Below are 22,223 nucleotides of genomic sequence, written 5' to 3'. Positions count from 1 at the left end.
TAAATACGGAAATATGATGATAAAAAAAAAATATTTACATAATTTTAAACTTGAATATTAATTTATCGTGTTTCTCGTGTTTCTCATACACATTGTAAAAAAAAAAAATAAATAAAATAGGACATTGTCGAGTACAAACATCGAAACTAAATAAATGTAATACGTTATCATTTTATCATTTCGAAATTTGATAGGCGTAACAATTTCGCCAATTTAGATGATCGCTTATAATTTGGGAATTGGGCGAAATATTTAGCCTATGCCTTATGGAGGTTGAATTATGCTTGCTCCTCTAATGTGCACAGTAAAGCAATAGAATTTCCCATTGGAAGTTTCCACTTCCAATACAAAGAATTTGAATAAAAAATTCATTGGAATATTGGAAAGATTGGAATTGGAGGACCAATTCCAATAAAAGTCATTGGAAAATCTATTCACAATCCATTAGGGTGATTTATTGAATTACTTGAAGAAACTAGATAGTTACGTGATTGTAAGGAATATCATTTTTATCAATCTCAAAGACAACTGGGGACTCAATTATCGAATATAAGTTATCTGCCTTTCGAAGAATGTGATCATATTACTTGTTTATATGGAAACGAAGTCCAAATAGTGTTCTGTAGTATTTAAATTAAACAACCTTTTTTATCGTAGATTTCAGAATTGATCAATATTGATAAGCTAATTTTTTCGTTAATTATAAAAATATATTCGTTATATTATAGCGAAGAATTTGATAGTAGATTAAGGTGTATTATCCAATATTTTATGAGACGTACTGTACAATATTAATACCAATTGTTCACAATATTTCGACAAGTATTACCAATTACGTCTCAGAATTGCTTAGTTATGTAAATTACACAAGAATGAAAAGATGTAATCTACATTATTTGTTATTTCATGTTAATAATCTGGATTTAAGTTCTGATAATGAGATTTTTTCGATTTATGATTTATCGTATAAAATGATCGAAGGTCTGAGCAAGCAGGAAATTGGCTCTAAAAAGAAATTTTTTTTTAGATAAATCAATTATCTTTCATAAAACATGTGATTATAGTACATGATAAAAATAGAATGCACTATTATTGATCTTTGTGAGGTCCGAAATATGGTTTTTAATTAAATTTTTAAATGATACAACTTTGGTCAATACTAATTAAAATGAAAATAATATTAACTAAAGATTTTTATTTTTGTCATCTTCAGCTTTTTGGTCTTGAGATTTGGCGGTTGAAGCAGACTGAATTCCTAACAATGTTTCCTACATTATATTTTATTTTATTTTAGTTTTTTTTTTGGAATAAAAATAATCAATTAATCTGAAGTTGTAAGTTGTAAGGCTGGAACACGCTAAATGAATTATTATATTATATTATACCTTAGCAGTGGTATATACGTTACTTATAGCACCAGTAACATATTCGGTGGCATTTTTAGGTTGCGGTTGAGTTTGGGCAGGGTTTTCTAAATAATAGAAAAATTTAATAAACTTTTTTTACTCAAACAAAAAAAATATAAATATACGAACTTTGTATATTTTCAGGAACAGTACCTACACTATCGAGTGCAGTACTCCCCTTATGTGGGTCAACATGAGCAGTATTCTCATCAAGTTTTTTTCCCGTGGGATTTGTACCTACACCAGCTAGCGCACTTGAACCTTGTGTTGCAATATATGCGGTATTTTCGGTATTTTCGGTATTAGACATTTTTTTTTTTGTAATAATAATTTAAAACTTCGAAGGTAGTTTATATAACTTTTGATATTTAAGATGATATCATAATGATGAAACATTCGAAATTACGTCATTACATGAATTTTTATTAAATTATTTAATTATTTAACACTCGTGGGTATTTTTGCGATACATGCCAAAATTAGCCTAATTCTACCGGAATTAAGTGATTGCTGCGGTTAATTTGGTGATCATCTCTATTTATTATTAAATGTATTTTTTACAATTGTCAAATAAAGAACAAACATCCTCTGTCCTATTCAAAGGTACATGAAAATGAAAAATAAGTATAGAAAAAGAAGTCAGTTATCGCATTTTTTTTCTACTATTCCTCTCCCGTAATCGTCATATTCTTTTCGCGAAATCCATAATTGATGGAACGTTCCCAATGATGAAAGGATGGATCCACCTAACCAACTACTACATTTGCGTTCAATGGTATTACCCGCTGCATAAAGTTTGATTTTCGGCTAATTCAAATTAAAATGTTAAAAACGCTACTATGAAAGAACTACGAGAAAGAAAAAATTAATTTTTACCCCCGGATTCATACTGGATAATTCATGATTTACACGATCAGCGAAACCAGGTAATAACGTTGTAGCTCCAGTTAAGATAATATTATTTAATAAATTCGGTCGAACATCAATATCACAGACGCCAATACTTTGATGAATCATTTGAGGTATTCCTAATAACGCAGAAGTATCAAAATTAGGTCCATCCTGAGGCTGAAATTATAATCATTTATTTGGTTAAAATATCCTCAACAGTGTAGAAATAAAAATAGCATAATCTATAAAAATTTACCTGCGTTATGAATCTTGGATCAAATAAAATCTCTGGCACACTAAAACGTAGAGAACCGTTCGATGTATTAAATCCGTCAGGAAATTCAAAGTATTTCATTGGCCGTGTATTAATCGATCTAAAATAAAAAGAATTTTGTTATGAACTTTTGTAATGTAGTTACTATTCAGTTAAAGGAACAATTTAAATTACAAATTACAACTTGCATTAAAAAAAATAAACTTACGAATGATTATATGTAACTTCAGATACTTGACACACCGATTCCTTGAATTCTTGCATTATCCTCTACACCAATATATTCGCTGATGATCAGCGATCAATTCACATCAACTTTGAGTTTAAACTTACATTTTTCTAATAATTCTGCAATTTGCAGTTATCTTACCATTTGCATGAACTTGTGATAACTGCCTGTTGTATTTGGCCGTTCTTTAAATTCGACGTTTGCAGGTTGGTCAGGATCTACACTAGTTTTCTTTGCAATCATATAATGTGGTACGACGTTGATATCAAATTTCTGTTGTAGTAGTTGTAAAAGTTGTTCAGATAAGAAGTCACCAGCAATTGGTTGTTTGTAAATGCCTAGATTGTTACTTAAAATTAATAATTATGTTTATATTTTCAAATAATATATAAATGCAATAATATAAATAACCGCGCAAACCTTTTTTAAGAACATAGCCATCAACCACTGGTACACAGCTCGTACTACTTGCTCCACAATCCATAACAACAGCAGTTGGGCGACCAGCTGCAAATCTGAATACAAATAATGTAGTGTAAAGAATCATAATATATATGAAAATCATAACATTTTCAAGTAGATTTTATAAAGGATACGCTGATAATACTGGGTTCTTTGCAACATAAAATGCTAAAGAATTGTATTTCTCAAATGCAAGTTCAGTAAGTCTCTCCCTAATATCTCTAGTATTCCAAGCACATTCAGTTACAAATATTGGATGCTCCTTTGGATCAATTCTTAGGCTTTTATCAAATGCATAATCCCAAATCTTTTCTAACGCGTCCCAATCTTGAACTAGAGAATATAAATGTAAATCGAAGAATGACAATTGTTTAAACTATTTAAGAAATATCTTATCAACATACTTAATCCATCAACAAGAGGATTTTTGATTTCCATATTCTCTCTCCATGCTGCTACTCCTGTATCCCCTATTATGTATCTTTTCTCAACGCTCTTAACGGGTTTATTTTCAGAAGTAGGAATCACATCTTCCATTTGAGTATCCGGATCAGGGGGAATTTCCTTTTCCTCTTCAATGTATCCATATGAAGTTGGAAAAACGGCCTTTGGAGTATCTTCACCAGCATAGCCGGCTCTGGTCCAACACGAACCAACATCTAAAACGATAGCCGAAACTTCGTCTGATATATAATGAAGTTATTAGTATATCACGAGAAATTAGTGTATTTTTCGAACCATTACCGATAAACTAACCTCCGCCATATGTAGACATCGTTCAACGTTATAGGAATGAAATTTACGAAAAACGAATTAAAATCTTTGATCAACACGTATCAAACAACCCGCAGTTAATTTCATTGGTTGATCGGTTCATGTCAATCTAACCATATAAGTTTTATCCTTCTATATTAAGTATTACATAAGTTTACATTACACAGAAAATTAGTGTAAATTTACCCCAGTATCACCGACACTTTTATAATTAGAATTCCACCCCACGTGACCGGTGACATTTAAAGGGATGTGAAAAAAATAATTTTGCGAGGCAAAAAAAAACTAAGTCCCTCAGATAAATATAAACAGTGAAAACGCGGTGGGGTGTGATGCCAGTGATGAATATTACAAAATCACGTGGGGTGGAAAAAGTGTCGGTGATACTGGGTAAGATATTAGTGTAATAACTTATCACGTGATATAAAAACCGTCAAAATTCAGTATCACGTGATATTACATAACTACCCCAGTAGGACCCCGGATAATTATAATAAAGGTCATATGCAAAAAAAGTATATAATTTTGCGTTTTTAATGGAAAGGTCATATGAAAAAACGGGTATTTTAAGAAAATGTTACATGCCAAAATAGAGTACCACCAAATTAGGTCACAGTAAAAAAAGTATATAATTTTAGATAAAATTTTAAGGTCACATGTAATTTTCTAATAAAAGCGTATATTTTAGGATTATCATATGCAGTGTTACATCAATTTTCAATATAATTATATAAATAGCAAACGAGAAAAATCCATCTTTTACTTTGTGATAAATTTACCACAATGTAATAAATTTATCAAATTTACTTTATATTATCCATGATAAACTTACCAGGAATTCAATATGTTTTACCATTTATTACTTTTAAAATGTTAAGACACATACGCGTCTTAACTTTATCTTTTACGTTATTATATATCAATATCAACACAAAATGAATAGTAAAAATCTTGAACAACTTTTAAACATTAATAAATTTCTCTCTACAACTCCACCTCCTAATATTCATTCTGTTCAAGATTATGTTTCAACTATTAATATATCCGGTATCTTTTCTATTACTTTTGACACTCCTCACGAAACTCTTCCTCCATTAACCAATATTGATAATACTGCTGAAAAAATCCTCCATTTGCAATATCCACATTTAACTTCTGCAGCTGTATTTTCTAATGGAGATTGTTTATTAAATTCTATATCTCTAATTTTTAATGCAAACCAAATGTTAGTATTACAATTTAGACTAGCTATGGTTGTAGAATTGATGAAATTTTCAAATTTTTATCTTAGTCAAAAAATTTTTGAACAAGATTATTATTTTTCCGATATAGCTTTAAATTCAGCCAAAAATTCAGATATGCCGACTACATATAATAAAGAAAGAGAATATATTGGTGAAATTGCTTATATATCTAAGCCACATCAGTTTTGTTCAATTATCGGATTATATGGCTTAGCATCAGTAATTCAAAGACCGATAATGTTAATATATCCTCCAACTGTTTCTCAACTAATTAGTTCATTGTATAATAAATTAATTGAACCACGAATTAAAGCTTATGATAACCTATTACGATAATGTGACACCATCAAGTGGAAAGTGGAATATTAACGATCCTTTACCACAAACAGATCATTTTGTTCCAATCTTCAAAAGAAATTCACCACCTTCACTCGATCAAAATATTGATATTGAAATGCGTGATGTTCAATCTGATGAAAATGAAAATATACCTTTCAATATTCTTGAATCAGAAAAATGTATGAGTGATGGTTCTGATATAGTGGAATTTAACTCAAATGTTGATGATAATGATGGTGAATCATCATCATCATCATCGTATACTACTAATAATGAAAAAAATGTTAGGAAAAAGCAAACGCAAAATAGTCAAAAGCGAATAACGAAACTTGATCATATTAAAGTAAGTATCAGAATTCAAGATAATTAATCTATTCATAGTTAATTTATGATGCTAATAATTATTCAATTTTTTTTTATTAATTAGGATAAAAGATTACAAAATCATCCGAAAGTTAATAAGATTATTACTCGCAATGAAGTTCAATGTAAATGTGGAAAGATAATCAGATTGCATCGAGCTTATAATTCAAGAAATTTAGAAAAACATAGTAAAACTAGTAACTGTTTATTAACAGTAAAGAATACGTCCACTCACAAGTTATTTTGTAAATTCTACAAAATCTCACCAAATTTCATGTATTGGATTGAGAGACGAGAAGCACTTAGAGTATTTACAAAGAATTGGTGGAATTATACATTATGGTGGTGCACCACGTGTTGAAGTATTGGCAAAAGAATTATTTCCAATAAAATTTGACAAAAATTTTAGTTGGAAAAAGTTGACAAATAATGAAAAAATCAAATTAGAGAATGAGTTAGTTGCAAGGGCAAAATGGCGCAACGATTTTAATTCTAATTGTATTCGAAGTGTAAAATGTAAAATTACAACAACAAATAAAGGAAGAATTTGTAAAAAATGTATGAAGTTAAATAGTAACAAAATTTTAATGGTATTTATCAAAATTATAAATAATGAAAATTATTAAATTTAATTTTATATTAATTACATTACATATTATATTATTAGAATGCAATTGAACAGCCAATTCCAAAAATAGAGAATCGAAAATTTACACCAAAATTTATAATTAAAAAAAATCCGATCTTCAAATACTTAAATGACTCTAATCTGAATGAACTTTATTATTCAGTAGATTCAAAGCAAGACTCATTTTGGCCAATATTAGCAGAAAAAGGACGGCAAGGAGTATTCAAAAATAAAAAAGTTTTTGAAGGACTTTGTAAAGTTATGCTGGAAATAGCTAATCGTGAACAAAATAATAAAGGAAATCAAAATTTGCAATATACCGAAAACTTTGCAAATTTTACAACTATTTTGGCATTATTGGGAAGGAACAGGATATGAATTGTTTAAGCAAAATTTAGCTGGACGTACACTTCGTAATATTAGGTAATTGTGCTTATTTTTGCAAATATAATACAATTTTATTCTGTATTATCATTTAACAATGTTTTATATAAGATTACATCATGCACAATCAGACGATGCAATTATTAATACAGAACTTTGTTATGAGAATATGGTGCGATTTAAAAGATTTGCCGATTCATTAAATTACAATGGCCCAGTTGCTGCTATGACAGATAACACTAAATTAAAAGAACGTCTTAGTTATTCAGCAACTTTAGGCTGTGTTATTAGATCAACTTTATCAACTTCAGAAACAAAAGCATCAAATTATAAAGAAATCATTGCAATTATTGATAAAATAAAGGTCAAAAATGCTATAGCAAAACAAGTTCGAGTTTATTTGCTCCAAGTATTTATTATTAATATTTTTTTCAATTATATTTTAAGTTAAATAAAACATTGATTTCTATTTTTTTATTTTAGATTCCTTTACCCAAAATCCCACCAATAGTTATTGGTTTAATTCCAAATAACAATAAAGAAAAAGCTGCAGATATTCTTACATATCATCAAAAAATTCTAGAATACGCAGCACAATTGAAAATTAATATTATTTCCTTTGGATCAGATGGAGCAGCAAATGAATTTAATTCGCAATCAATGCTAATTAATACATTAACTACAGAAAAAATTATTTTCGAAGATAAGCTATATAATATTAAGTTTATGTGTCCAGTTTTTCCTAATATTGGCCCAATAATTCGCATTCAAGATTCCAAACATGGGAAAAAAAGTGGTAGAAATGCATTATTCTCTGGTGCTCGATTACTTACATTAGGAACTGGAACTGCAAGATATGATCAAATACTTATGCTTAGTAAAATGCCTGATAGTGTATTATACAAGCATGATGTAGAAAATGCAGATCGTCAAGATGACGGTGCTGCATACCGGATTTTTTGTTCATCATTCTTAAAACAAGTGTATAATCAAAATAAATCACAAGATCATAGTAAAGATGGTTTATTTATTTATCTTTTTATAATTGGTAAATATATTATTTATTTATATATAATTGTTTATAATTTTAATCGAAATTTACTTTTTTAGGTGAATTGATTGATGCATATCAAAGTCGTACAATTTCACATAATGAAAGATTACGAATGGCGATGTTAGCTTATTTTTTTCTTCATATGTGGAAAAATCATATTGAACACATTCAAAAAATTTATCCAAATATTATAGATATAAAAAAATTTTCTTGCTCCCCAAACTTTTAAAATATTTATCAGTTTGGCAGAATCATTAGTAAGTATTATTATTAATAATATTTGTTACATAATATTTAATATATTAATGCAAAATTGTTTTAGATTTTATTAATATTAGCATATCGGGATTATTATTCGTCAGTTCCACTATGTACATGGATTCATGGATCTGAACCATGTGAACATTTTTTTGGGCTGAGTCAGTAATTTCGTAATGATTTTACTTTTGGAGATTTAGTACAAAGTATTCCAAAAATTATGCATATGTTTCGAACTCATACTAATGCATCATTAGCAAAGATAAATGCCGAAAAAACTTCAGCTGAAGGTGAAAATAAAATTAGTTTTTTATATTTCTAATTATGCTTATTATTAATTTATTTGTTTATATTAGGTTATATAACAAATTATTACGAAAATACTATTGCTGATAATATTCATTTAACAATATATCCTACAGATGATGAAATACATTTGATTAATCATGAAGCTCATGAGCAAGCAATAGCTTTTGCCAAAGTTCTTGAATTTATCGGGTATAAAAATCTTTTTTATGATAGTACTTTTAATACACATGTATTAGCTTGTGAAAGTGATTTACTAGATGATGATTTGAATCAAGATTATGATGATTTAAGTCAAGATGATGATTTAAATCAAGATGATGATGGATTGGAAGAAATTAATAAAGCTGATTGTGAGTTAAATGAAATTAGCAAGGCCGCAGAGTTGGTTAGCACATACAATATTTTCAATTTAGAAAAAACTGATGATTTAGAACAAAGTCAAATAGATTATATATATGGTCAATCAGATAAAAAAATTATTCAAAAGAGTAGTGATATATTTCAAACGGGTGTTTTATCATCAGGAGAATTGGATATTTCATATTTAATTTCACAACGTCGTAAATATGAAGCTTATTCAAATCAAAGAATGGAAAGGATTTATGTGGCACATGATTCAGCTTTAAACCTTAATCCTAATAAGATTAATAATATAGTTGTTTTGGCTCAAAATGATGGCGCAAAAACTGGAAATTTAAGAACTAAAAGATGGCAAAATAGAACACGTTTAGAAGTATTGGAAAGATATCAAAATGCCCCAGGTAAAATTCTTGGTTATTGTTTGCAAATTTATATTAATTTATAATTTATAATTTATAATTTATTTAACTTTGCCAAGCATTAGCGTTGCAAATATTACTTTGGAAAATCCTGCCAATCATGGTGGTTACGCATTTGCACTTTTGGGATCAAAAATTTGCCTTGTTCAATTTTTGGCTATGTATCATAAATTAACAAATTATCATTCTTATGTTGATAGTACTAGCTGTATTGATTCACTTTCTTATATTTCAGTACGTGTTTATATTGTTATCCTGTCAATGTTAAAGCTGACTGAAAAACTTTAACGCTTTAACAGGTTAACTGGAGTTTAACTTAATAGGAGAGTCTTAAGTTGATCACAAATAATCACGTGAAATAACGTTGGATGTTCAGTTAAAGAAAATAGGCTTTTATTAAAATAATGTAAGATTTTAGATACGACGAAAAATATAGATAATCTCTTGGTTGCGAAATTAACTATCTTGAATTATACTACTGGGAATAATACTCTTTTCGTATAACTCGAAAACTACAATACAATTTTTAACTAACTGACTGACCTCCCTTTCTACTTGGTAAAATCCTATCACTATTTATAATAAAGTAAAAATCAAGAATATTTGATAAAATAAATAAATCAAATATAATAAATAAATAAAATAAATAAAATAAAACAAATAAATAAAATAAAATAAATATATAAAATAAAATAAATATATAAAATAAAATAAATATATCAAACAAATAAAATAAATAAAATAAAATAAATAAATCGAATATATCAAATTTATCAGATTTATCAAATTTATCAAATAAATCAAGAAAATCAAGAAAATCGAAAAAATCAAGGGATCTACGAAATGATCTACAAAATTGTTCTACATAAAATTACTGCGCCACATTTCTATTTTAACAATATAGAACAGATTCCAAATATTTTTGGATGTTTTCCAATAGATGAACCAAAATATGTTTTGTTTTCACATATTCCTAGTCATTTGATCATTTATTATTTAGGAAATTGCGAAAATTTTACTGAAAATATGGGATTTTTAATTGTAGGAAAAAAAGAAATGGCAATCTATAATTTTTTTAATTCAGTTATAGATAAATTATAATTGATTATTGCTACAAAGTCAATTAATGATAATGCCGAATAAATTTAATATGAAATATAGTATTTTCTGTAAAAAAAAAAATTATTATTAAAGTCATATGATAAAAAAGGATATTTTCAATACGTATAAAGGTCATATGATAAAAATGTATATCAAAACGGCAAAAATTATGTATATTTCATTGAATTTTTAATTAGTACTGCGGATGTGACCTCTATTATAATTATCCGGGGTCCTACCCCAGTGGCACCGACAAAAATTTCTCGATCACGTGACCAATTTTATCGATCATTCCCAAAAATGGAGGTCGTCTAAAGCCAGGTTCGATCACGTGACTTGTAAACATTTATTTTTTACAAATAAAACTTTTCGCCAATATATAAAACTTTCAAGTTACATATAATATATGTATTTTAGCCTGCTGTGCAAGTTTACTTAGTATAAAAAAGCTGATTTTTAACACCGTTTTTGACTTATTTGAATTTTTTCATTTTCATCATCCATTTTTGGATATGATCAGCAAAGATTATTCATTCATATGTAAAGTCAAAAACAGTGTTAAAAATCAGCTTTTTTATACTAAGTAAACTTGTAAAGCATGACAAAATACACTTATTCTATAACTTTTATACTTACATTACTCTTAGTTCATAAAAAAATGGCTTATTTATAAAATGTCAAGTCACATGATCAAACCTGGCTTTAGACGACCCCCAAAAATGGTAAGCAAATTTAATGAATAAATAAAAAATAAGAATAAAACACAATATAAATGCCACACATTTTTTAAACTTATATGGTGTGTATTTTTGAATGCTCTACAAATTTACCTAAACAAGAAAAATACGTTTTTAATATAAATTTTGACTTTTTATATGATAATTCGTAAATAATTAATTTTACAAAAATCTGTATTCAAAACCTACCTTATTGCCTAAGTAAACTTGCAGAGCAAGCAAATTTAGATATAATATATCAATTTTAAAATCAGAAAATTTCGTTAAATCTGCTTACCATTTTTGGAAATGATCAACAAAATTTTTCACGTGATCACAAAATTTTTGTCGGTATCACTGGGATAGTTATATTACATAAACAAACTGCACCACAGTTCTTTTTTTTTGGGTAACGCTTAAAGTTGCCTGCCTAAACCTCTCCAAAATTCTATGATTAGTTTCTCCAAAATTTTACTATAGTTTTATTATAGTTTTGCGAGCGTTTTCAGCAGTTTCAGCATTTATAATAAGTTTTATCAGATTTCGCTTTTCTCCAGAGTTTCACCACCTTTTTAATAAGACTTTTATATAGTTTTGGTAAAGTTTCACCATTTTGGCATTTCTCCAACTTGCCAAAACCTCCTAGTTTCTCCAGCAACTTTAATAACGCTATCGGTTAAGTTATTTTCAGATAGGTCTCTTCAAATCATGAGATGACTAGCTAATCAAATTTTGCCTTATCCTATACTCAAAATTAGTAATGTGTACCATCACAATGATGTCATAGATGTTATATAAATATTTTCTGTATTACATTATGTTACACCAAAAATATGTTTCATATCTAGTTGAATAATATAAATACTACTGAAGAGGTAAGTCACTGCCTGACTGCCTGTCTTTGTCTTTTTTTTTTTTAACTTGAAAAGCATTACTTTAGTTATGGACATACTTGAAAAAACTTTCGAAGACAAGCAAAAATTCAAAAATTTTATACAAGACGTTCTTAAATATTATGCTGTATTTTAAGCAAGTGTAGCATTAATATTTGTATGATAGTCAGTTGACATATCTTGAAAATTTTCAAAATACAAGCAAAAATTCAAAATTTTATATACATTTTAAATATTATGCCGTATTTTAAGTGTTGTAGCATTAATATTTGTACGATATTCTGTGATCATCAACAAAGAATTCTAAGATGTCGGGACGGGAGTCCTCAATGTCTGAAAATGAACGTAGACGGAGCGATGATCCCAGTTGCCACTATATGGGATGCTCTTGCTCTCTTCTACACAATCAACATTGCCAAACCTTCAAAGTCTTTGATTTTTCTCGATCAGCAGGAGAAATGGTTATTTCAACATTTAAACCAGTTGGTGAAGTGGATATTGATTTTAGAGCCAACAGCTCAGAATCCGCCCCAGAACCTGCAAATCAACGACAAAACATGGCTGACAATAATAAATGTGGCATGAAAATCAAAGTGCCAGAAAATCATAAGGATCTCGTTCAGAGTGTCGCTAATAGGGAAGGTGAATACCAAAAGACAAATATTAAATATGCGTCAGGAAATCGATTTAATACACCATCATCTCTTTCCTTGGGATGCGAGTGGGAATTTGGAAGAGAATCAAGAGCCCTGGCAGTATGGGAATTGTGCCAAAATGAACATATTTTTCCATCTAGCATTACAGAGACGCGAGCTACCAATCAGAACTTGTGCAATAACAATATTGACATAAAAGGTGAAAGCTCCTTGCTTGAATTGCAGAATGACCATGAAATACAGCACACCCAGGATCTGCCCTCACTTCTTAGAGTATTGAAGAATAAACAACCATATCGCGATGAGTCAAACAAAAATGTCTTGGCTGAAGTTGAGATTCAACTCATCACTGATATGTATGGCATTACTGATTTTTGTCTTGTGCTTGCATGTGAGGATTCAGTCTTTTGGCTAGAAGACTTTAGTAGTGGTGCCATTTATTTTTGGTCTCGCATAGATGATACCATGATACGCGGAGGAGATAATTTGGAAGAAGCTTTAATAAATTATCTTTATCATCAAGATAATCTTTATTATGTCGATGAGAATACTTTCAAGTTGATACCAATACATGCATTTGATAAAGAAGCTGAGGAATGGGCAAAATCACCCGAGGCTTATCTTGATATTGATGTAATTAAGGCATCACTAAAGCATGAATTGAATTCAATAGGTGAAAAAAAGAAGCACCAAAAAAAACAAAAAAAGAAAAAGAGTAAAAAGAAGCATTAACATGAAAATACTGTTTGTTTAATTTTTAACACTTATTCTACAATTAATCCAATATATTCATGTATCGCATCTTATCATTTGTAGAGTAGGCTGTATGATTTGCTTTATTGGTAATTTGTATAAAAGTAATAATGTACAATAAGTATTTGAAAAATAATAAAAACGAATGCAAATTTAACTGCAAATTTATTATAATTTGCCTTTGCAATTAAGAAAGGATAAGCAAAATATATGATGCTATCAAAGAGGGAGGGAGTATGCGGATCCTAGGCTGTTTAATGTGAGTCCCAGCATCGAGTTATTTCTTTGCTTTCTCTTTTTATATACACACACACGTGTTAAAAAATTCAAAGTGAAATCTTTATTATATTTTTTGTAAAGCAATACATGAGAAAGGATTGGCTGGCCAAGTAAAAAATGAAAGTAAAAAATGATAGAGTAGCGGGAAAGGCATAAAAGAACATGCCTACTTATTAAGCCTGCCGAGCCCAACCCATATATTGGCAGTTCCTTCCCCGCTACTCAGTATTATTATCTAAACTGCTAATATTTTCATAATAAAAACTTTTTATAGTAGCCCTCCAATCTTTTTCCCCGTAAGTTGACGAATTTCACGAGCTACAGTTTCACACATATAGTCAACAGAATCAGTGAATCACTACCCCTAAGTGAATTAAAAATTTGCTTAAAACGGATAACATTTTCAAAAAAAGATGAATTGCTTCCGGAATAAGAGCTCGCATGTGATTGGCTTGAAACTTCGGAATTGTTGGCCACACTGTGTTGATCAGATTCATCAGATGGGATAGAGAACGGAAGAGTTCTTTTGAGCAAATATGCTATCAACATTATGTCGAACCATATTATTTATAAGAACTAATCATTGATTGTGGTAAACTCAGATGAAATTCTAGTAAAATTGCTTTGATGTTCTCGTAGTCATGCTACTAATCATTGATCTCATTTTCTGCGCCTCCGCAGAGTAACCAGCTTCACGCGTATTAATTTTAGCAATTTCTGCGGTAAGTTTATTATTAAGTTCGCTGCCGAGCTCCGCAGTAAAAGAAGCATTAATTTCGGATAAACATTCGGGAAATTCATTGGCGATCTTAGTGCCACGTGCAGAGAGTTCATCCGTGATTTTAATATTAATTTCATTCTTGGTGACCTCCGCAGTAATACTGTAGACGTATTAATTTTTATATCACAAGCGGAGAGTTCATCGGAGATTTTTTGTTTGAGAATCATCCACACAGTAACGATCCCCCCAAAATAACGAACGAAAAAACAGCGGGTAAGGCCCAAAATGGCATACTTCCCGAAGAGTTGAGTGATGTGGGATCTGTTAAACTGGACATGCTTAGATATATTGATGCGTAGTCTGGTGAATCAAATCAGAGTTTTTTTTAGATATTAACACTTGAATTTTTAATAGCAATAGTTATCTTGCGTAAATGCGCTGGGAGAAAGGTTTATCGGGTTTAACTGAATTTTGATTGGACAGAAATCAATTATTTTGGCGTCTCAACTCAAATTTCGCGATATGCTTTATTTTTAGTGTATAAAGAAATTTTATTTTACTTTTTACTTGACACACTATATAATTTTCTAATAAAATTTTTTTAAGAATATTTAGTCATTATACATGTATGCGCCAAAATCTGAACTATTTTTCATAATATCTCTTGCTTCTTCTAATGACAATTTTCCATTAAAATCCTGAATTATTAGCCGTATAATTGCTTCCGGAACTAGTACTTCATGCAAATAATCAACTATCTTTAGGGGCTTGCTTTTTTCAAATCAGTCAAAGGGACCTTTTAGTTTAAATACAGAACAGGAGAGTGCAAAATTAATAATCAAATCATTAAAAAACACCGTTAAAATTTTCAAATAAAATTTAATTAAACCAATTAGACAATGTTTAAAGCATTTGTTTTTAAAAATAATTTTGTTAAATTACTGCAATGGCTATTTCACCTTTTGGACCGTAATATCCAGGCTATAAAATTAATCAATTCATCGCTTCGTCCCATTAATATCATAGGTGTACTTGCTGTCCAAGTTCATTATAAATGGATAATGCTAATTCACGAAACCAACTTCCTGATTTAGAATTAATAGATCATCTTTGATATTATCAATCCGATCTGATAGATTTTCGAAATTTATTTTTGTGAGATAGCCTGCCTTTATACCTAGTGGAACAATTTTGAGTTCTGCGTGATGCATAAAACAGAAATCTCCACGATCGGTTTCCAGTATTTTCTCTAAAAAAGATAACCAAATATTTGATTTAATTAGAAAATACAAATAAATAAACAATATGAAGATTATTTATACTTTTTCTCCGTAATGTCTTCAAATATTCAAGTAACTTTTTTGGTAGAGGATTAGGTAAAGGTTGATCACAAAAAAGAAATGGTAATTCATCTTGTATAAAAAATAGCGTTAAATATACTTGAATTTTCAACTAATTTTTATAATTAAATTAAAATTTGTACCTTTTTTGTACGTCCATCATCTATATCAGTCCATTAATTCTGTTACAGAGATTTGTGGTAAATTCTGAAATGCTCGACGTATTGGGCTAGGTGCATTAAATGTATTTTCATTATTTCCCTGCTGATAACTTGTTGTATTCTCTTTCTCTTGTATTGATAAGCCACTACTATCAGTAATTGACACTTTTTGTTTTTTATTTAAAGTATTTGTTGATTTTTGTTTTTTTCTAAAAAAAAATTTCTTAAATGAACATAAATAAATTATACTAGTAATAATGATAATTAATAAATTGAAAATATAAATAAATACCTTTTCTTTTTGAATTATTATTTTTGGAGGGATTATTAATTATGTTTTTTAACGTGTTGATACTTTTTGTTTGATTATGAATTATCTTCAATTATTTTCCAATAATGTATTGATGATTCTGGATATTTTTTTACCAAACTTTTTATTTCATATAAAGTTTTGGATAACAAATATTCATAATCTTCAGAAATTTCCACTTCAGAATTATTAAAATCATTTATTGCTGGATTACCATTACAAAATGAATTAAGACAAGATTATTTGGATCCTTCGCCATCGTTTATAAAATCATGAATCTGGCAATCTAGTTAAATTAAGTTGTGACACTGTTGTGACGCTAATCGAAAAGGTTGTATGCTTACACGAACACAAAAATAATTGATGATGATTATCATATTGAACTTTTCTTCCAGATTCATATTCGATGAATATGAAAAAATTGGCCATTTTGACTTCTAATAAAATATAAAGGATTTAATTATATAAATTATATATTACTTTACATTTTAATTTATAGAAATGATGATAAATAAATAGTAATTTAAAATACCTTAACTCAACTAATTCAACACAAGAATAAACAGTAGATTGTAATAACTGTTCTTGTGTTAATTTTAATGCATAATTCGTCAATACTTCCGCTACCTGATATTTGTACGGACTCAATGTTTTTAATATAACATTTAAATGATTCTGACAATATTTAACTAATTGTAAATCAGAATTACGTTGCTCCAATGCTGATTCAAAGGCTTTTAGAAAATCTAAAAGTGAATTAGTAGAATCCATATAACCCTTCATGAGGACTCTCCACGTTGTGTACTGGTCATATCTACTAAAAATATATCTCTATTATAGCGGGACGCCCATTTTTCTTCTTTAAGTTGTTGCCATTTAATCATAAAATTATCAACTTTATATTCTTTTATACACTCATAAAAGGCTTTTGTGAAATCATGCCAATGCGCTCCTAATGTACCACTTAAATTTTTAATCACATTTTTTCGAAGATACCACATCATAATACATGTTTACTATTACCAAAATTATTTTGTATTGCCTGAGAAATTGCTTTAACCTCATCGGTAAGTATTACTTTTGGTGGATGATTATTAACCATTTTAAGAAATAATTTAAATGTCCATGTGAAACTATCAATTGTTTCTTGGCACATTAACGTTCCAGCAAAGCATATACTTTGCCCAAAATTGTTTACTCCCGTGAAGATTCCAAATGGCATATTGAATCGATTAACCTTGTATGTATTATCGAAAACAACATCTAAAAATCTACAATATTGTTTTTGTTCAGGATACATCCATATTACTTGAAGTTCATTTGTACTTTCATCAATTCTCGTTTCATATTCAAATCCATCTATCTCCCTTTTGAGCTGTTTAAAGTATTGATAAATTCATTTGCTTCAAAGAAACGCTGTTGTAATTTACCATCTAATTTATATACAAAATTATAAATGTCATTATAAATCCATGACTCTAATCCTTGGTATTCTTGTTTAAGGATAGATCTAATTGTTGGGACGCTACAACTGGCATGATGATAAATTTCAATACGATCCTTAATATCCTGTGGAATTATCCTTTCGTTATGAAGAAATTTTTTGTGCTCAGGATTAACCATTTCATGACTATGATCTAATTTCATGGCCAAAATATGCCAAACGCCAGTTTGTGAGTTGAGCGACGCTCTAATAAGGAAAGGACAATCACATCTCTGAGATTGCCGATCTCTTGAATTAATATTCTCATCTTTTTGTCTGGCAATACCCGCACGCGAGCATACAATTGTTCTTTTTCTAATATTGTTCTCTTTACTTTTCTTTTCGTATTTGAAAATTATAAAAGCTTGCATATTCTTGAACTTTTATCATAAAATCATCATGGTATTTCTGAAATATTTTCAGCCATAGTACGATATCTAATAAAAACAAAATAAAAAAATTAATTATAGAACAGTAGATTTTTTACCCCAAAAATTTTTTTACTCACTGTAAAATATTTGTTTTAAGCTTTTAAGCTTTTAACGATACATTACATAAAGGTGAAAAAAAAGATTTTGTTTATTATACAACGCGTAGTATATTTATCTGTATGCCGGCTATTTATGTGTAACTAGGGGGCTACACCCCTGGTGGATGATAAGGATGGTCGACGCGCCAAAGCCCTCTCTTTCATATAATAAATTATGTCAGAGTCATTCAAACGGTACATTTCAATATCAACTATTTGTCTCGTTTAACAAATTTTAAATCTCAATTTAGAAAAAATAATAAAAAAAATTTCTATTATTTAGCATGAATCCAAATATCTTAATAACAGGTACTCCAGGGACCGGTAAATCAACGTTATCAGAATTAGTATTAGAGTCAACAGGTCTAAACTACATAAACGTAAATGAAATAGTGAAAGAGAAAGGTTTACATGAAGGTTTCGATCAGGAATTCCAAAGCTATATTCTGGACGACGATAAGGTAATAAATATCTCACAAATTTTTATATACGTATTTATTCCTTTTACTTATAATTTTGTTTGCAGGTTGTAGATGAATTAGAAGATATAGTATCAAAAGGTGGAAATATAGTTGATTATCATTCTTGTGATCTATTTCCCGAACGTTGGTTTGATTTAGTCTTGGTATTGAGAACCGATATCACTATATTATACGATCGTTTGGAAAAAAGGTTTGTAATATTTAGCTTGAAATATATATATATATATATATTTTTTGTTTATATATTAAATAGTTTATATTTATTTATAGAGGATATCCACAAAAGAAAATCACAGAAAATATTGATTGTGAAATTTTTCAAGTGATATTAGAAGAAGCAAAAGAATCTTACGCTAATGAAATTGTAATAGAACTACAAAGTAATACAATACAAGATATGGAAAGTAACGCGTCAAGGATTGAACAATGGGTTTATAATTTTAAAACTCAAAAAAATAAGCATTAATAGTGTTTGAATAACTTATTTATTTGTGATTTATATCTAATAAATAATAATGCAGCCTAAAATTTTAAATTATGTTTATTGTTCTAAGTAATGAGCACTAAAGTGGTTCTATACCAAAAAAAAAAAACTTTGCAAATTTATCTATCATTTTATAATTGTGTTTGTGTTTCTCTTAACAATCCATACCATCCCCAAAATGCCCACCATAATGTTTGTACATTTGTCCATACAGCTAAATTTCCATATTGATTTGCCAATCTTATCAAAGATGATCCCCTCCATAACCAAAGTGCAAACCCCAAAATCCAATATCTTCTCTTCCATTTTCTCTCTCCCGTAATTATCATAAACCAGATTATAACTGCTCCAACTGACCAAACTAACTGATCTATTAATGCATATCGCCATGTGTCAAATATCGGGAGCCATCGAGAATTAAGTTGAATTCCGAACAACCAAAATAGTCCAACTCCATCATCTCCTTCAGTTGATATCATATTTCCCATAAACCATGGAAGTGTAATTGATGATAGAAGATAGAAATAGAGCGTGTAAAAGAAAATAGGCTGTGATGCTAAAAGAAATGTCTTTCTAAAATAAGATTGAACAAAAGTTTTCGGTGAATTATGGAATGATACAAGAGCTAATGGATGACGCGGGTGGAATGTAACATAGAGTTTTGTAAAAAGCATGTTTAAAGTCGTAAATAGATGTCCAAAAATATACGTAGTTCGAATCTATAAAGTGAGAACCTTGAAATAAATAATCGCATAAATCGAAAATATTTAATTAATTTAATTTAATTTAGAACTTACCACTAAAGCCCAATCTAGACCGATCAAAAATTCACTTATACCACCTCGCATATCACTTCTTTCTCCATCAACGCGAAATATCACTTTACTTTTTCCTTTTTGCCCCATTATATCACGTGCTTCTACAACAATATAATGTTCTTTTCTATCATCAAATTGCTTAGGATTCCATGATGCCACCCAAAGTGGAATATAGTCTTCTTTGTCTTCCTTTGAATTGCCTCTGTAAATAATCTGCTCACTATGCTTTATTCCATCCAAAAATATTTCAACCTCCTCGATATCATGATCTGACCATATTAATAATCTTATATGCGAACTTTCTTTAATTCTATGCACGGGTTCATGGTATTTCATGAAATATCTTGAATCTTTTGGATTTGTTATTAAGATTACTGGAGGAAAAGCTATTTTTTCCGGCAGTATCGAAAATCCTGGCGCAGGTGGTGGTGGTGTCTTCAAGGGAATTTCATGTAATGGTAATTCCACATCCGTAAAACTTACAAGATCGTGATCAATTGCAAGAATACGATAAATAGCATTAACTTTCATGTCTGCTAATTCCAACTCTAAATAATGAGTTGGTTGATATGTTTGTAGTTGATCTCCCAAACCTATATAAATAACAAGTACGATAAGAATTTTAATCGAATAAATGTTAAACGACTCTACATTGCTTACCCCAAGCTAATTTATGTAAATGGCCGCACATATAGACACTAATATATCTTGAAATATCGCTAAATGTTTCGCCTTTTGAAGTTTTTCCAAATAATGTTGTTGCCGTTGGATAATGTGCAAGCTAATGAAAAAAATTTTTTTTTCCATAAATATAAAATACATTAAAGCAGATTACCCTTATAATTACTTACAAGGAATGTGTGATTTGAAAACAATGACGAGTTAGATAACTTATTAGCTAGTCGATCCATATCATCTGTCTCATAATAACCAAAAAAATTAAAGGGTCGAGCTACTCCCGCTTTAGGACTTTAATAGCAACTAATTAATTAAATGTTAAATGCAAATACAACAAACTCTTCATTAAGAAGTACTTACCAAGCATCAATTCCAACAAATCTATAACGACCAAAATCCTTTTCTACTATAAAATCGAATCCTTCTCGCTTTCCTACACCATATTTTTTATACATGTTTTGTTCACTTTCCCACGATCCTACGTTGAAACAATCATGATTTCCACGCAGATCGTGCCAAAATCTTGGCCGATTAAGAACACCTGATTCCTATATAATTTTTGTTAGATTCTGATAGATCAACAAAGCTAGTTAAATTAGGGTTAATTACCTGTAATGCGGTCTGATATGTTACCCATTCGTCAACGAATTGTTGTGAAGTTACAAAATGTTCATCTTTGGCGTCAGTCAAATCGCCAGTGACCAAAACGAATGCTGGCGACTTAATCACAGGGAGAACTGTCGCAAGGAAATGTAAAAAGTGCGAAGTACCGCCAGTTTTGTGAAATTTCGATATATGCAAGTCTGTAATCTAAATAAGGGTTAATTTGTAAAAATTTCAATAAAAAAGCCGTGTCATTAAAGAAATGGAAAATTTTCAAAAATTCACCTGCATAAAATAAAACAGATTATTTTTACTGTCGCTTATGGTGATATTATCAAACCTCTGTAAAACCGGATCAGTGCTTGTCAAAGGTGAAGTATGTAATACATCTTGAACTTGTTTTTCACCTTTCACGAAAAGTGAAGATGTTGCTTTTTTATGTAAGTAATATGCGCGAAACCAACAGAATAATGTTAAAGGTATCAATAAAATCGGTAAAATAATTCTGCGCATTCTTTTTCGGTTGGGGACAAACTTATTCTTGCCCCCTCAATTTTTAGTTTAGCGAGCTTTTTATATAATTCATTCAGTATTGTGATTAAAATTCAGAAAATAATTTTTTTTTACCTGGTCAAGTGATACAAATTAGTGGACAACACTTTTCCGCATAAAGAGTTAAATAATGGGAATATTTCTAGATTTGATAGAAGCTATACCTTAAAGGAGAACAAATTCGCGTGTCATGTGTAAGTTTTGTGAACATCCGTAGATTTCATTTTGGTGTTGCCATTTTAAACTTTAATGAGTCAGGCTAGAGAATAT

The 22,223-nt window shown here is 29.4% G+C and overlaps 8 protein-coding genes across 9 annotated transcripts; 4 read left to right on the top strand and 4 right to left on the bottom strand.

Moving 5' to 3' along the window:
- Positions 1-1,094: 1,094 nt before the first annotated feature.
- On the bottom strand, positions 1,095-1,746 carry OCT59_005358 (uncharacterized protein). The gene is made up of 3 exons (XM_066138321.1): positions 1,536-1,746; positions 1,386-1,471; positions 1,095-1,268 (listed from the first exon to the last, which is right to left on the bottom strand). Exons 1-3 carry the CDS (start codon positions 1,714-1,716, stop codon positions 1,185-1,187), a joined length of 351 nt encoding a protein of 116 aa, XP_065997470.1. The 5' UTR covers positions 1,717-1,746; the 3' UTR covers positions 1,095-1,184.
- Positions 1,747-1,927: 181 nt separating this feature from the next.
- On the bottom strand, positions 1,928-4,037 carry OCT59_005357 (uncharacterized protein; the record flags this gene model as incomplete). The annotated part of the gene is made up of 9 exons (XM_025313961.2): positions 1,928-2,213; positions 2,283-2,474; positions 2,554-2,671; positions 2,780-2,841; positions 2,942-3,138; positions 3,221-3,315; positions 3,397-3,595; positions 3,667-3,945; positions 4,019-4,037. The coding sequence occupies 9 exons, from the start codon at positions 4,035-4,037 to the stop codon at positions 2,046-2,048; spliced, it is 1,329 nt and encodes a 442-aa protein (XP_025186288.1). The 3' UTR covers positions 1,928-2,045.
- A 934-nt stretch (positions 4,038-4,971) lies between these two features.
- OCT59_005356 (uncharacterized protein) lies at positions 4,972-6,343 on the top strand (the record flags this gene model as incomplete). The annotated part of the gene is made up of 3 exons (XM_066138320.1): positions 4,972-5,499; positions 5,594-5,962; positions 6,047-6,343. 3 exons carry the CDS (start codon positions 4,972-4,974, stop codon positions 6,341-6,343), a joined length of 1,194 nt encoding a protein of 397 aa, XP_065997469.1.
- A 2,183-nt stretch (positions 6,344-8,526) lies between these two features.
- OCT59_005355 (uncharacterized protein) lies at positions 8,527-9,420 on the top strand (the record flags this gene model as incomplete). Its single annotated transcript, XM_066138319.1, has 2 exons — positions 8,527-8,596; positions 8,663-9,420. 2 exons carry the CDS (start codon positions 8,527-8,529, stop codon positions 9,418-9,420), a joined length of 828 nt encoding a protein of 275 aa, XP_065997468.1.
- A 2,992-nt stretch (positions 9,421-12,412) lies between these two features.
- On the top strand, positions 12,413-13,492 carry OCT59_005354 (uncharacterized protein; the record flags this gene model as incomplete). The annotated part of the gene is made up of 1 exon (XM_025311650.2): positions 12,413-13,492. The coding sequence occupies one exon, from the start codon at positions 12,413-12,415 to the stop codon at positions 13,490-13,492; it is 1,080 nt and encodes a 359-aa protein (XP_025169526.2).
- A 1,803-nt stretch (positions 13,493-15,295) lies between these two features.
- OCT59_005353 (uncharacterized protein) lies at positions 15,296-16,583 on the bottom strand (the record flags this gene model as incomplete). The annotated part of the gene is made up of 7 exons (XM_066138317.1): positions 15,296-15,309; positions 15,473-15,494; positions 15,546-15,598; positions 15,691-15,762; positions 15,836-15,965; positions 16,043-16,237; positions 16,539-16,583. 7 exons carry the CDS (start codon positions 16,581-16,583, stop codon positions 15,296-15,298), a joined length of 531 nt encoding a protein of 176 aa, XP_065997467.1.
- Positions 16,584-18,499: 1,916 nt separating this feature from the next.
- OCT59_005352 (uncharacterized protein) lies at positions 18,500-19,356 on the top strand. 2 transcript variants are annotated; one of them, XM_066138316.1, is made up of 4 exons: positions 18,500-18,531; positions 18,620-18,797; positions 18,863-19,008; positions 19,089-19,355. In XM_066138316.1, exons 1-4 carry the CDS (start codon positions 18,512-18,514, stop codon positions 19,282-19,284), a joined length of 540 nt encoding a protein of 179 aa, XP_065997466.1. In that variant the 5' UTR covers positions 18,500-18,511; the 3' UTR covers positions 19,285-19,355. The 2 variants fall into 2 exon arrangements, with proteins under 2 accessions (XP_065997466.1, XP_025169524.1); XM_025309541.2 differs by lacking the exon at positions 18,500-18,531 and having other exon boundaries at positions 18,551-18,797; positions 19,089-19,356.
- OCT59_005351 (uncharacterized protein) lies at positions 19,073-22,158 on the bottom strand. Its single transcript, XM_025327789.2, has 7 exons — positions 21,687-22,158; positions 21,408-21,608; positions 21,159-21,346; positions 20,972-21,089; positions 20,781-20,901; positions 20,100-20,713; positions 19,073-20,021 (listed from the first exon to the last, which is right to left on the bottom strand). Exons 1-7 carry the CDS (start codon positions 21,912-21,914, stop codon positions 19,434-19,436), a joined length of 2,058 nt encoding a protein of 685 aa, XP_025169523.1. The 5' UTR covers positions 21,915-22,158; the 3' UTR covers positions 19,073-19,433.
- Positions 22,159-22,223: the final 65 nt, after the last annotated feature.

Source organism: Rhizophagus irregularis, chromosome 13 (genome assembly GCF_026210795.1).
Source record: "Rhizophagus irregularis chromosome 13, complete sequence".
NCBI lineage: Eukaryota > Fungi > Glomeromycota > Glomeromycetes > Glomerales > Glomeraceae > Rhizophagus > Rhizophagus irregularis.
The sequence above is the reverse complement of the archived record's forward strand: the minus strand, read 5'-3'. Positions and strand labels throughout refer to the sequence as shown.

What these genes read in the sequence shown, in the direction of transcription:
- OCT59_005358 (XM_066138321.1), bottom strand. Translation starts at nt 1,716, where the DNA reads ATGTCTAATACCGAAAATACCGAAAATACCGCATATATTGCAACACAA. An exon ending in TGTTCCTGAAAATATACAAA is followed by an intron (nt 1,472 to 1,535) that starts GTTCGTATATTT and finishes TCTATTATTTAG; the next exon opens with AAAACCCTGCCCAAACTCAA. An exon ending in ACGTATATACCACTGCTAAG is followed by an intron (nt 1,269 to 1,385) that starts GTATAATATAAT and finishes AATATAATGTAG; the next exon opens with GAAACATTGTTAGGAATTCA.
- OCT59_005352 (XM_066138316.1), top strand. Translation starts at nt 18,512, where the DNA reads ATGTCAGAGTCATTCAAACG. An exon ending in ATGTCAGAGTCATTCAAACG is followed by an intron (nt 18,532 to 18,619) that starts GTACATTTCAAT and finishes TCTATTATTTAG; the next exon opens with CATGAATCCAAATATCTTAA. An exon ending in TACGATCGTTTGGAAAAAAG is followed by an intron (nt 19,009 to 19,088) that starts GTTTGTAATATT and finishes ATTTATTTATAG; the next exon opens with AGGATATCCACAAAAGAAAA.
- OCT59_005351 (XM_025327789.2), bottom strand. Translation starts at nt 21,914, where the DNA reads ATGCGCAGAATTATTTTACCGATTTTATTGATACCTTTAACATTATTC. An exon ending in TTTACATAAATTAGCTTGGG is followed by an intron (nt 20,714 to 20,780) that starts GTAAGCAATGTA and finishes TTATTTATATAG; the next exon opens with GTTTGGGAGATCAACTACAA. An exon ending in GTCTAGATTGGGCTTTAGTG is followed by an intron (nt 20,022 to 20,099) that starts GTAAGTTCTAAA and finishes CTCACTTTATAG; the next exon opens with ATTCGAACTACGTATATTTT.